Source organism: Molossus molossus, unplaced genomic scaffold (assembly GCF_014108415.1).
Source record: "Molossus molossus isolate mMolMol1 unplaced genomic scaffold, mMolMol1.p scaffold_m16_p_11, whole genome shotgun sequence".
In the NCBI taxonomy this organism is placed as follows: domain Eukaryota; kingdom Metazoa; phylum Chordata; class Mammalia; order Chiroptera; family Molossidae; genus Molossus; species Molossus molossus.
The window spans coordinates 41,082,262-41,097,160 of NW_023425346.1; the positions used below are offsets into that span (position 1 = coordinate 41,082,262).

General features: G+C 42.3%; 1 protein-coding gene across 1 annotated transcript in view; it reads left to right on the plus strand.

Annotated features, from left to right (window-relative positions):
* TANC1 (tetratricopeptide repeat, ankyrin repeat and coiled-coil containing 1) overlaps positions 1-4,897 on the plus strand; it is a 137,183-nt gene extending 132,286 nt beyond the window's left edge. Inside the window, exons 25-27 of the mRNA XM_036253328.1 lie at positions 1,675-1,821; positions 2,719-2,819; positions 3,400-4,897. Of these exons, the coding sequence (XP_036109221.1) occupies positions 1,675-1,821; positions 2,719-2,819; positions 3,400-4,825 (1,674 nt within the window). The 3' untranslated portion in view covers positions 4,826-4,897. The remainder of the gene's footprint in view (positions 1-1,674; positions 1,822-2,718; positions 2,820-3,399) is intronic.
* The last annotated feature ends 10,002 nt before the right edge of the window (positions 4,898-14,899 follow it).

Here is a 14,899-nt window from a genome sequence, read left to right on the forward strand (position 1 = left end):
GTAATGGCCCACAAGCCACCGCGTGTAGCACGGACGGAGCGTGCTCTGCTCGAACCCGCGCAGCGGAGCCCTGATAGAAGTTCCGAGAGGCCAGCCTGGCCCCGCCCGGGCTCTAATATCCTAACGTAGAAAGCACTTCTCGCTGCGTTTGAGGACCATTATTTCTAACCGAGTCCCCGTGGCTGTCACTGCCTGTGGCCTGCAGCCTTGGCGTGAAGGCAGAGTCGCTTGGTTTAACGGGCACATCACGCAGGAGACGCCTTCGCGCAGGGTCACGGAGCACCGGGAAGGGGCCTTCAGGAGGCGCTTTCAGAAGCAAGTCTCGCGGTGTCTCCCGGGCCCCGATGGCCTTATTTCAGCCTCTACAAGCGAGAGGTGAAACTCTCTTTAGACATGTTTTTACTCAAGATGTTAAGTAATGTACAATACTCAGTCACTCAGGAGGCTGAATTAATTTTTCCCCATTTTCCCTTAGAAGTGGAAATATGATTTACACATTAATAAATTTGACTTTAAAGTAAGACATCAGTTTAGATCAAAAGCAGACTTTTTCTGGAAAGGGCCAGATGGTAAATATTTGAGGCTTTGCTACGTGGTCTGTGTCACTGCCCAGCTCGGGTGCCGGGCAGCACAGAGGCACCGCAGACAGTACGCACACTGATCAGTGTGGCTGTGCCCCAGTCAGACAGTGCGACAGTCGGGCAGGCCATATTTGGCCCACAAGTTGTATTTTGCCAACCCCCGGGTTAGATAGATGCTTAGGCCATTTATATAGATCACTATTTTTTCCTTGTCTGTAATTAGACGGCATTAAAGGATTCTAAAATTAAAAACCTAGATCATGACCATTTTAATCCTCTTTACCATGAGGCTGCTGCACTTGTGATGTTTTTTTCTTTTTTTTCTCCTTTAAAAATAATAAACAAATAAATAGGCATGCAGCATGACCCAGCAGGGTTCCTGTCTTGGAATCAGTTTGAAATTGAGTTCAGAGTGTGTATTGTTGCGGCTTTGAAGTGGTTTTAACGCGAATGGCGGTAGGCAATTATGTTGGAAATACCGAGCCATTTCCACAGTCGCGCCTGCTGGGCGGTAGAACTGGCTGAGCATAGCATATGGATTTCTTTAGCCTTGAAAATGATGTGTGTGCCGTTCTGATTTTTTAAAGCCCATGCTTTCGTTTCTCTTAAAAGAAAAAATTATTCTACAGCAAGCTCTAGAAGGGCTTTATCCACAAGACTCTACTTGCCTGAGGAACCACATTATGTTTTCATCTGCTCTCCATTACGCTTAGCATTAAAATATCTCTGTGAGACGTATATGACATGTAAAATGAGAGACATGCATGAAACGGTTTTCAAAAATCTATGCCAGAGGATAATGTGATTTGGTAAGATCGATGGTTATCAGTTTGGCAGTTTACAGACGCCCTCTTGTAAAACGGGCTCGTGTCTCACCCTGTGGAGCGCCGGAGCCTGGCGGCAGTGTGGCCGCGTTCACACTGGTTGGTGTCCGGCTCTGGCTGCGGCGCTTCGTCTTCAGGATCCTTTCCACGTGCTGTCGTGATTTTGGCAGCAGGGGCAGAATAGCCTCTCCTGGATCTTCAGGGTGTGGGAGCTTATTCCTCTTGGAGCTTCCGGTACAGGATAACTGGCTGTGATTTTTGGATCCTAGAAGGGGAAGATGAAAGAAGCAGCCCAGAGGTACCAGTATGCCCTCAGGAAGTTCCCTCGAGAAGGATTCGGCGAGGATATGAGACCATTCAATGAACTGAGAGTTTCCCTCTATCTCAATTTGTCTCGCTGCCGAAGAAAAACAAATGTAAGCTGTGCCCCCTTATTCCAGTCCTATAGCAATAGACAGTTGTCACCGTGGTGAAGGCCAGCCCTTCCATAGACCAAATCAATGGACCCTAGCTGACTTGTGTGCGTGTTTCTGTGAACCTGGCATAGGGGACGCTCGCTGCTTCTCGTGGATGCCCACCGTTGATGGCTCTCACTAGTCCTCTCGAGACGTTGAGAGTGCACTTGGGCGTAGTGTCCTCTGCCTCACGCACACTGCTCCTCCACCCCTCCCCAGCTGGGCGCTGCCTGCATGGTCATGCATGGCCCATCCCCAGGTTCAAAAGGAAAGGACACGGTCAAGTGCAACTCAAATGTGTTACAGTCTGCCTGGGGCTTACTATGCTTGCTTAGAAGTTATTCCAGGAACCGTTTAATTTGTAATAAATAGTAGCTAACTCAGTTAATTTGTAACTACTAATTGCTAGATTTGTTTTAGTTCTTCTCTCATCTACTTTTTTTTCCCTTTAACTTCACCCTCCCACCACCAAGTCTATTGACTTGCCTGCTTCTGGGCCCCCATGTTCAGCCTCCCGTCCGGTAGGTGGGTGAGGCACCTGCGCCCCTCTGAGGCTGACCCTCCCGTGGTGGGCGGGTTCCACCCGCTGCAGCCTCTGGTGCCCTGCGCCCACCACTGTGCTCTCTCCTGAGTCCTCTGTTCTCGCTTCTCTACTGGATTCTTCTCTTAAGAATATTAATATGCTTTGACTCTCTCCTAACTTTAAAACTAAACAGAAAAACAAACGCACCTTGCCCTTCATCTCTCTCCAGTTATGTCCTAATTCTCTGTTAACCTTTAGAGCAAAACTGTTAAAAAGATGCCTGTAATCATGTTTCAATGCTTCTTTTGACTTGTGCATTTAAATATTGACACCAGGACTTTGGCATGGCAGAAGAGTTTGCTTCCAAGGCTCTCGAATTGAAACCAAAGTCCTATGAAGCCTTTTATGCCAGGGCGAGAGCGAAGAGAAATAGCAGGTACTGTCTGGGGTTAGGTGGCTTCTTGTGCTTCTGCTCCTGAGCACTACTCCGGTGCCTGTCATCCCTTTTACCGCTAAATTGGTAGCTTCGAGAGGCACAGCAGTGGATATTAGCAATGGCTGCACTTACGTTTTCTCTTGACACCTGAATGACTAGTCCTCCCCTCTACCCCAGCTGACACTGCAGCATCAAGTTCCTGGATTGGTCATCAGTGCAAGTGCCAACGAGAGACATTACGTGGAGGTAGTGCGGGGGAGGGAGAGGCACACAGACTTGAGCTAGAGGTGGGCACGGTGAGAGGAGAGGGAGAGGATAGCTTCGAGGGGATTCCGGCACCCACTGCCTCATGCCTGTTCTTCCCAGCGCAGTGGTCCTTGTAGAGACACGGGCCCTGGAGTCGCAGCCGGGGTGAGACGTGGCCCGCTTAGCTGCGCAGCTCTGAGCCAGGTGCCTGCCCTGTCCCCGGAGTGAGCGCTCCGCCCTCGCTCGCGCCTTCTTTCCTGTGGGCAGCGCCGCGGACCGGCCCGTGGGCTCGGAGCGTCGACACGGCTGGTGACACCATCTCCTTTCTCCACAGGCAGTGTGTGGCAGCGCTGGCCGACCTGCGAGAGGCCGTGAAGCTCTGCCCCACCAATCAGGAGGTGCGCAGGCTGCTGGCGCGCGTGGAGGAGGAGTGCAGGCAGCTCCAGAGGAGCCAGCAGCAGAAGCAGCAGTGCCCGCCCCCCGCGCCCCCCAACGACTCGGACAACGACGAGGAAGCCCCCGCGCCCGGGCTGAGTGACCCCTTTCACCTGGAGGAGGCTGACGAAGAAGAAACTTCTCCACAGGAAGAATCCATTTCCCTGACTCCCAGGCCCCAGCCACCTGCCCCCTCTCCGTACATCCGGAACCTTCAAGAAGGGTTACAGTCCAAAATAAGGCCAGTGTCTCCGCAGAGTAGGCCAGGGATCAGCCAGCCCCTGAGGGAGCCGGTGGCGCAGCCGGGGTTGGTTATGCAGCCCACCAAGCAGGCACAGATAGTGAAGACCAGCCAGCATCTGGGTTCTGGCCCGGCTGGCATGAGAAACGGTAGCACAAAAATGCAGGTGTCTTCCCCGAATCCGCCCTCCAGCCCCATGCCAGGCCGGGTCTCTGCAGCTCCCCCTGGCGGCAGAAGCCCGCACTCGGAGGGAGCAGGTGCTTGCGCTGTGGGGGCGGGTTCTGGCCGCTGTGCAGAGCGCCGGGGCCCGGGCCACGTGCAGCCACAGCTCGGTGAGGGTGGCACTGCATATCCCTTACCAAGCAAGATCAAAACCGCAGAGCGGCTTCTGTCTCACGCCTCTGTGGCTGTGGATGTGGCCCCGCTAAACCAAGGTGGGCCAGTGAGCTGCAGCGACCTGCGACACCCAGCTTCCCTCACCAGCTCAGGCTCCTCGGGTTCTCCATCTAGCAGCATAAAGATGTCGAGTTCAACCAGCAGTTTGACTTCCAGCAGCAGTTTCTCAGATGGCTTCAAGGGCCAAGGACCAGATGCTCGAATTAAAGACAAGGCTGTTAACCAAGTTCAGAGCGGCACCGCTGAGCACAGACCACGCAATACTCCGTTCATGGGCATCATGGACAAGACTGCGAGGTTCCAGCCGCAGAGCAACCCGCCAGGCCGCACCTGGCACTCGCAGGTGCCGGAGGGGCTACTGACAAGCACGTCTTCTGCAGCTGGCCTGCAGCCCTCGAACTCCGACAAGCCCTCTCTCAAACAAGCAGCAGGGTATAGCAGCCAAGCCAAAGCCTGTTCTGTGCCTACCCTGGGTGGCAGTGTCCACAACGGGGCACAGGTGAAGGAGCTAGAAGAAAGGAAGTGCCAAATTCCAGCCCACTGTCAAGATAACAGGGTAACCAAGACTGTTTCTCATCTGTATCAGGAAAGTATCTCCAAACAGCAGCCTCACATCAGTAACGAAGCCCACAGAAGTCACCTTCCTTCAGCAAAACCAAAGCGGTCCTTCATAGAGTCCAACGTGTAAGCCTGAAGAGAGACCCACTGGGAGAATTTGAAAAACAGTGTGTTGGCTCTTGGTGGTAATTAAATGTTGTTTTTTATGGGAAAAAATTACTTTTTAGCCATATTTTTTCTTTCTTTTTTCCTTGGGGGTGGATCAGATACCATTGATATATTTAAAATATGGGATAAAATTTCTTTCATAAATACCAGAAGTCACCATAAGAATGCTAACCAAAATTGAAAACTACAATTAGTTATGCCTATTAAGTGAAAAATTGAACACAGCCAAGAAGACATTAATGCATGATTTTCTCATATGAAATTCTTTGGTTTTTATCACTTTTCTCCTAGCCTTTGCTATGTGATAAAACCATGATATTTCTTAGAGAATATAAATGTCTAGTCCTTTGATATGTGGCAAAACCATAATATTTCTTAGAGAATATAAATGTCTAGTGATAGGTTTAACTCATGACTAAATAGCCAGATAATGTATTCTGTAAAAGATGGAATTTTCAAGTTACAGTTCCATTGAGTCAAATCTCAATTTATATATATATATGATTAAGACCCAAGTGATTTCTAGCTGAATATGTGTGACTATAAATGTTATATAGCTGTTTTTATTTAAGCAAAATACGAGAACAGCCAAGTATTGTTCCCTTCATAGCAGCTCCCTGAAGAGGATTAAGCACTTATTTCCGTGTTATGGTTCTCATTAAACATGTTTTTATAGCACCTTTTGTGGAGCTATATTCCCATTTCAAGGTGTTTTAACATTTGGAAACAGTGTACACCATTTGGAATCATGATTGGTGGTCAAGTTGGATTTGGGCTAGAATACTAAGAATATAGCATTCTTGGTGACACATAAATTAGCTTTCAACTGGTTCCCAAACTGCTTTTTAAGAGTGATAGCACTCCTGGAACAAGCCTTCCAAGGCCCTTTAAGGACAGTATTTAATTTGGACTCTTACGTCTGGTTCATTGGTTGCTTTTGTTTTATTATACAATCATTACTTTATAGTTACATGTTGTACATATTAAATAGCCAAGTGTATTCAGACTTGTAAATATAACTATTTCAAGTAGTTAATCTTTAAAAAAAAAAAAGTCATATATTTGCATGTTCTTTGTAAAATTCATCCATACTGGTTATTGCACTGAACAATATATTATGGCATGTTAACAGTGTACCAGTAACGGCACTTTATTTCATTTATATGAACACCTTAGAGGTGCTACTTAAGTTCAAACTGATGTATTATTCATTTGTAAAGATAAGGTACAGGAATGAACCTTGGCTTAAAGGTATTTTTATATGAAAATGGTATGCTATTGAAGGATGTTAAAAAGCTAGTTTGAGAGAGGTGGGAGTGTATTTGTTTTATATGTTGGGATGTGAAATTTATTTTCTAGAATTGGGGAGAAGGAAGTTCTATATTTACAGAATGTTTTAAAAATGAATAGTTGTAATGAAGTTCCTGTGAGCATCATTATGGTTTTGTACGAATAGGAATCTCCTGGTGTTACTCTTCAACATTTGTTCCTCTTGTATTTTGTACAGCTTTGTCATTTTTTATAGGCTTTTCATGAGTTCTGCTATAACTACTTATAGGCTTATTTATTGTTTATTGTTTTCTTTAATATTTGTGAGTCTTACTCTTTTGTTATGTAGGTTTGTTTCTGCACAACTACTGTACTTTTCCACATGGAATAAAAACTATTAATAGAGTTTGTTTTGCATTAAATGAAACCATGGATAAGTCGAGAAGATCCTGATGACAACTATAGGCCTTGCTTTAATCCTCGGTGATCTTGTTACCCTAAAGAAAATAGTGAAAAGCCTATTTTTACAGTAATATTATCAAATGCATATTTAATTTCATTTAGTAATACTTTTAAAACAAAGGTGACAGCTCTAAAAATCCCCAGATATTCAAGGGTCAAAATTAGTCTTTTTGTCTGAAATAGGGAAGAAAGCACAAAGAAGAGCATTCTATAATTTTCTCATCTGTTCTTGGTGTAAGTTTTACTGGAAATAGGGTATGTTTAGTACTAAACTTGCAAACATTTTGGCGACACAATGAACACTATGAATGTGGAATGTTGTTCTTTGGCACATTTGTATTTTTCAGTTAAAAGTATGTTTGCTTTGTACCCACATATTTCGGTTTCAAAGCAGCATGAATGAGAGTGGGCATGAAACTGCGTTGCACTGGATGAAAATCCTGACTTGGATCTTAAGCCTAAATATTCCCTAATACTACTGCAGGTTAACGTATGGTCACTGCTGTTAGTAACAGGACTAACATTATATAGCATTTGAAGTCCTTCTTTAAAGGTATATATTTAAACTAAAGGTTAAAAACAAACTGGGTGGGAAGGAAAAGTGTTCTTGGCTAATAGATAATTCCTGTTGGATGACTTTTCTTGTGAAGCTACTAGTGTGACTACTAGCAGAATTTATTACATGTGACCTAAGATTTTGATATATTCTTTTTTTTTTTTAATTTAAAATTTTTTTTTTTATTTTTTGTTACAGATGTTTCTCCTTTTTTACCCCACTGGCACCCCCCTCCCCATCCCTCCCACCCCATCCCCGGCTTTGTTGTCCATGTCCATTGGTCATGCATACATGCATATACGTTCTGTGGTTTATCTCTTCCCACCCACCCCCCACCCCCTCTTCTGAGGGTTGTCAGTGTGTGCCCTACTTCCATGTGTCTGGGTCTACTGTATTCCTCAGACTGTTATGTTCATTATATTCCGTGTATAAGTGAGATCATGTGGTATTTGTCTTTTTCTGCTTGGCTTATTTCACTTAGGATAATACTTTCCAGGTCCCTCTATATTGTCTCAAAGGATAAGAGATCTTTCTTTCTTACAGCTGCATAGTACTCCATTGTATATGTGCACCACTGCTTTTTTATCCATTCGTCTACTGATGGAGACTTGGGCTGTTTCCAGATCTTAGCTATTGTAAATAGTGCTGCTATGAACATGGGGGTACATATATTTTTTCTGATTGGTGTTTCAGGATTCTTAGGGTATATTCCTAGAAGCGGGATCACTGGGTCAAATGGAAGTTCAATTTTTAATTTTTTAAGGTAACACCATATTGTTTTCCATAGTGGCTGCACCAGTCTGCCTTCCCACCAGCAGTGTACTAGAGTCCCCTTTTCTCCACACCCTCGCCAACACTTGTAGTTTGATGATTTGTTGATGGCGGCCATTCTGACAGGTATGAGGTGATACCTCATTGTTGTTTTAATTTGCATCTCTCTGATGATTATTGATGTTGAGCATTTCTTCATATGTCTCTTGGCCATTTGTATGTCCTGTTTGGAGAGGTGTCTATTCAGCTCCTCTGCCCATTTTTTAATTGGGTTCTTTGTCTTCCTTTTGTTGAGTTGTATGAGCACTCTATATATTTTGGAAATTAACCCCAAATGATACAATTATCTGTTGTATCATTGGCAATTATGCTCTCCCATACAGTGGGTTGCCTTTCCATTTTGATGATTGTTTCTTTGCTGTGCAGAAGCTTTTTAGTTTGATGTAGTCCCATGTGTTCATTTTTGTCTTTGTTTCTGTTGCCTTAGGTGATGTATCAGTGAAAATTCTGCTGCATATGATGTCTGAAATTTTGTTGCCTACATTTTCTTCTAGAATTTTTATGGATTCACGGGTCACATTTAAGTCTTTTATCCATTTTGAGTTTATTTTTGTGTAGGGTGTAAGTTGATGGTCTAGTTTCATTTTTTTGCATGTAGCTGTCCAATTTTCCCAACACCATTTATTAAAGAGGCTGTCTTTACTCCACTGTATGCTCTTGCCACCTTTGTCAAATATTAATGGAGCATATTGCCTTGCGTCCATTTCTGGGTTCTCAGTTCTGTTCCACTGGTCTATATGCCTGTTCTTGTGCCAGTAACAGGCTGTTTTGATTACAGTCGCTTTGTAGTATAACCTGATATCTGGTATTGTGATCCCACCTACTTTGTCCTTCTTTTTCAAAATTGCTGTGGCTATTTGGGGACTTTTTGGTTTCATATGAACTTTTGAAATATTTGTTCTAGTTCTGTGAAATATGTTGTTGGTATTTTGATGGGGATTGCATTGAATCTATAGATTGCTTTGGGTAGTATGGACATTTTAGTGATGTTAATTCTTCCAATCCATGAACAAGGTATGTGCTTCCACTTTTTTATATCTTCCTCTATTTCTTTTTTCAATGTCCTGTAGTTTTCTGCAAATAGGTCCTTTACTTTTTGGTTAAGTTTATTCCTAGGTATCTTAATTTTCTTGCTGCGATGGTAAATGGGATTGTTTTTTCAGTTTCTCTTTCTGTGAGTTCATCATTGGTGTATACGAATGCCGTCCATTTCTTGACGTTAGTCTTGTATCCTGCTACTTTGCCAAATGCATTTATTAAGTCTAGTAGATTTGTGATGGAGTCTTTAGGGTTTTCTATGGATAATATTATGTCATCTGCAAATAATGACAGTTTCACTTCCTCCTTTCCAGTTTGGATCCCTTTTATTTTTTCTTCATGTCTGATTGCTGTGGCTAAGACTTCGAGTACTATGTTAAATAAGAGGTAAAAGTGGACATCCCTGTCTTGTTCCTGTTCTTAAGGGAAATGTTTTTAGTTTCTTCCCATTGAGTATGATGTTGGCTGTAGGTCTTTAATATATGGCCTTTATTATGTCGAGATATGATCTCTCTATTCCCACATTGCTGAGCGTTTTTATCAGAAATGGATGCTGGATTTTGTCGAATGCTTTTTCAGCGTCTATTGATATGATCATGTGGTTTTTATTCTTCATTTTGTTTATGTGGTGTATCACGATGATTGATTTGTGAATATTGTACCAGCCTTGCATCCCTGGAATGAATCCCACTTGGTCATGGTGAATAATTTTTTTTGATGTATTGCTGGATCCGATTTGCTACTATCTTGTTCAGGATTTTGGCATCTATGTTCATCAGGGATATTGGCCTGTAGTTTTCTTTCTTTGTAGTGTCTTTTTCTGGTTTTGGAATTAGAATTATGCTGGCCTCATAAAACGAGTTTGAAAGTCTTTCTTCTTCTTGAATTTTTTGAAATAGTTTGTGGAGAATGGGTGTTCGTTCTTTTTTGAATGTTCGGTAAAACTCCCCCGTGAAGCCATCTGGGCCTGGGCTTTTGTTTGCTGGGAGAGTCTTGATTACCTCTTCAATTTCCTTAGTTGTTATTGGTCTGTTCAAGTTTTCTATCTCTTCCTGCTCCAGTTTTGGGAGACTGTGTGTTTCTAGAAATTTGTCCGTTTCGCTTAGATTGTCGAATTTGTTGCCATATAGTTGTTTATAGTTGCTGTTAACGATCTTTTGTATTTCTGTGGTGTTGGTTGCTACTTCTCCTCTTTCATTTCTGATTTTGTGTATTTGGGTTCTCTCTCTTGTTTCTTGGTGAGTCTAGCTAAGAGTCCATCAATCTTGTTTATCTTTTGAAAACCAGCTCTTTGTTTCATTGATCCTTTGAATTGTTTTTTGTTTTTTTTTTGTTCTCCATGTCATTTATTTCTGCTCTGATCTTTACTATTTCCTTCCTTCTAGTTGGGGTTCTTTTTGTTTGCCTTCTAATTCTTTAAGTTGTGAGGTTAGACAGTCAATTAGAAATTTTTCTTGTTTCTTGAGGTAGGCCTGTAGTGCTATGAACTTCCGTCTCAGAACTGCTTTCGCTGCATCCCACAGATTTTGTTTTGTTGTGTATTCATTTTCATTGATTTCCAGGAAGTTTTTAATTTCTTCCTTGATCTCCTCAGTGACCCATTCATTGTTTAATAACATGCTATTTAGCCTCCATGTGTTGAAATGTTTTTGCATGTTCTTGTTGCAATTGATTTCTAGTTTCATGCCATTGTGATCTGAGAAGATGCTTGATATGATTTCAATCTTCTTGAACTTGTAGAGATTTAGTTTGTGTCCTGTCATGTGGTCTATCTTTGAGAATGTCCCATGTGCACTTGAGAAGAATGTGTATTCTGTAGTTTTGGGGTGTAATTGTCTGTAGATACCTATTAAATCCATTTGGTCTAGTGCTTCATTTGGGGTCTCTGTTTCCTTGCTAATTTTTTGTCTAGAGGATCTATCCAGTGCTGTCAACAGGGTGTTGAAGTCCCCTGCAATGATTGTATTGCTGTAGATTTCTCCTTGGAAGTCTTCCAGAAGATTTTTAATATATTTTGGTGCTCCTATATTGGGTGCATATATGTTTATCAAGGTTATATCTTCCTTTTGGATAGATCCTTTCAATATTATGTAGTGGCCTTCTTTGTCTCTAGTTATGGCCTTCATTTTGAAATCTCTTTTATCAGATATGAGTATTGCTACCCCAGCTTTTTTTTTCCTTCCGTATGCTTGGAAAATTTTTTTCCATCCCTTCACTTTCAACCTATGTGAGTCTTTGTTGTGAGGTGGGTCTCTTGCAAACAACATTGGATAAGACGAGTCATGCTTTCTTATCTAATCAGCTACTCTGTGTCTTTTTATCGGAGCTTTCAGTCCATTTACATTTAAGGTGATTGCCATTTTTGTTTAGTGTGGTTATATTTTTTTTCCCTATTCTACTTATTACAGCAGTCCTTTTAACATTTCTTGCTGTGTTGGTTTGGTGCTAATGTATTCCTTTAGCCCTTTTTTGTCTGGGAAGCTCTTTATTTGACTTTCTATTTTGAATGATAGCCTTGCTGGGTACAGTAGTCTTGGATTCAGATCCTTGTTTTTCATGACCTTGATTACTTCATGCCATTCCCTTCTGGACTTTAGTGTTTCTTGTGAGAAGTCAGCTGAGAGCCTTATGGGGTTTCCTTTGTAGGTAATCTGTTGCTTATCTCTTGCTGCTTTTAGGATTCTCTCTGTCTTTAATTTTTGGCATTTTAATTACCATGTGTCTTGGTGTGGGCCTGTTTGGGTTTTTCTTACTTGGGGCTCTCTGTGCTTCTTGAACTTGAATGCCTTCTTCCTTCATCAATTAGGGAAGTTTTCTTTCACTATTTCTTTGAATATATTCTCTAACCCTTGCTCATTTTCTTCTTCTTCGGGTACTCTTATGATGTGAATATTATTACGTTTCCAGTTGTCCCACAGTTTTCTTAAGCTGTATTCCTGTTTTTTAATCGTTTTTTCCTTTTGGTTTTCTGATTGGTTGATTTTTTTCTACCCTGTCTTCTAATTCACTGATCCGGTCCTCAGCTTCCTCTACTCTGTTTTTTAGACCTTCCAATGTGTTCTTCATTTCTGACATGTCATTTTTGATATCTTCTTGGTGGTTTTTAATTTCCAATTGTTTTATTTTCAGCATCTCTTTGTCCTTACTCATGCTGTTGAGCTTCCTCAAGATCATGGCTCTGAATTCTAGCTCTGTTAACATGCCTAATTGCTCCACATTGATCTCATCATCGGTGGAGGTCTCTTGCTCTTTCATTTGGCCTTTGTTTCTGTGTTTCACCATTTTGGCTATCACTGTGGGCTTTGGAGCCTGTCAAGTTCTCCCTGTGGGTGTTGGTGTTCTGCTGTTTGTGGCTCCCTCTCCTGGGTTTAGATGAGCGAGGGAGGACCCACGTTAAACTCCACTGTGGAGTCTTACTTTCCTGGTTAGAGTTGCTAACCCAGGAAAGGTATTGTTATCCTCTAGCTTTTTGCCTGGAGGCTAGCAGTCGAGGTTACTTGAAGAGTTTTGGGTTGTCAGTTGATTGAAAAACTCCCTCAGGTGCTCAGCCAAGGGGCTTTCAGGAGGGTGGGGCAGATGCTGGTTGTTAGTGAGCCTCAATTAACACTTCAATGGCCCACAGGGTGGGGTTGGATCTCCGAGGGAGGGGCTGCTGCCTCTCCCCAGAGCCCTGGGAAGGAGCAATGTGGCCACCGTCCTGCGTGGCTGCAACTCGGCAAAAGCTCTGAGCGCCCTCCAAATCCCGAGTGTCCCCACACAGTTCCAGTCCAGTCTGCCCTCCCTCTGCCGGAGCCCAAGGTGAGTGGCTGTGGCTGTTTCAGCCTCTGTCCCGGCTGCACTGTGGGGCCGCCTGGGAGTGTAACCCGAGGGCGCTGCTCCCAGCTGAGGCCGCTGCCGAGCTGCCGACCGTGGGCTCCCAGCCCCCGTCTCGCGCCTTCGCAGGCCTACCGGGATGGAGTCAGTGTCCCTCGTTGTACGGTCCTCGCAAACTGCTTTTCTGTTGCTTTTTCCCGTCGATTTGTCTGTGTTATAGTTGTAATTCCAGTTTGGTTCTGGGAGATGGTCTGTGTAGCTTCCGTTCACTCTGTCGCCATTTTGGAATCTCTGATTTTGATATATTCTTAGGAAAGATAAAATATTTGGTTCCCTCCTGCCAGAAAGAAGTAAAGTATCCTCGGGAAGCTACTGGTCAGTCCCGAGGCCTGGGCAGCGGCAGGTGAGTGCTGTTCCCACGCAGGCCTGAGGCAATGGCAGGGCCCGGAGAGGGCAGCAGGGGTTCTGTGGTGTCCCTTCCTGGGGGTGGTTTTGAATTTGGTTTGTTTAGTTTCTTGTTTGTTTCTGTATTTGTGGGAGGGGGCTTTGACTTATTTCTAAGTACTTCATTTGGTAAATTATTGGCATCTCAGTTTTTAGCCAGTTTGTTTGACAAGAAACTATACTGGTTAAATGTAGAAAAGACAATTATTTTTAACATTTAAAAAATAACCTTTTATTTTTTTTTTCTATAAATGACTTCAATGATTTTTAGTAACTTTTTTGTAAAAACCAAATATCCTCCTTTGGAAAATAAGTCTATTACTTTATCAAAACAAAAGAGGCCTTGGCCTCTTGGTGGTTTGGGTATTGGCCTATGTACCAGAGGGTCTCAGGTTCGATTCCAGTCAAAGGTATGTACCAGGGTTGCAGGTTTGATCCCAGCCCTGGTTGGGGCATGTGTGGGAGGCAAGCAATTTGTCTCTCTCTCATATTGATATTTCTCTCTCCTCCCTACCCTCCACTCTCGAAAAATCAACGGAAAAAATATCCCCTGGTGAGGATTAACAAAAAGTTTTAAAAAGATATTTGGTCCAATGGTGGGCTCTATCAATTTTTTTAAAAAATGTTAGCATCCTTTCCCTAGAGAATACAATAGAAAAACTCCTTTTAGAATATGTTCTCATCCTTTTATTTGTCCTCATAAGGTGAGAAGCATGTGTAATAATAAAAACAAAACAAAAAAACCACTCCTACAATCCTAGGATTGTGAATTCTAGCTAAAATTCAACAATACATTATTAGGATGACAGAAATCGTACAAAGGCGCAATTATAAAGAAAAGGCATTTGGAGAATTCGGTGGTAGCTAGATTTTCCACCTTTCTGTGAACATATAGTTTATTAGCTATAAGTTTATAAAATAAAGGAAAAGACTAAATATATAAGGTAACTACATGGCTTTACCCCTTTTATTTCAAAGTTTTCAAATTTAACATCACAGCAAGGGTTTGAGGTCCCTGCCTGCCTTACAATAGTTCTGACAAGTTTTCCCACTCATGGCCTCCATTCCGGTAAACAATTTAAGGCAGGTGTGTAAAAATGTGTAGTCCCCATAGCTTAGAATATTATGTAGGAACTTCAAAAATTCTACATCCTAAAAAAAAAAAAAAGGCTAATTTGCCACTTTATATATTTCAGCAAAGTTAACTTGATATAATTTATTCCATGTAAGTTGTACAATGGTTTTGGACAATGGATAAAAATATCACCTTGATAATTTAGAATCCAACAGAATTGCTCATTAAATATGTGAAAGTTATTTTCTCAATTTAGTCATAAACTATAATTATTTTGCTACAAATTCTAAGGACCCCAAAGAGTTATCAAATGAGTGGCTATTAACTAGGATTTAAATATCTGTTATATTCTAGATTATTCCAATCTTTGTAATGGGATATGACCTATCTAATAAGAATAAAATTGAGCACTGCAATTTAAAACCAAATAAAATTTTATTTCTCTAGAGGTTTTTTTTTCACTAGTACAAAAAATGCTCTTTTAGTAATAGAAAAGAGGATAGACGTGCTATTTAGTCCATATACATTATAGAATGAATATAGATATT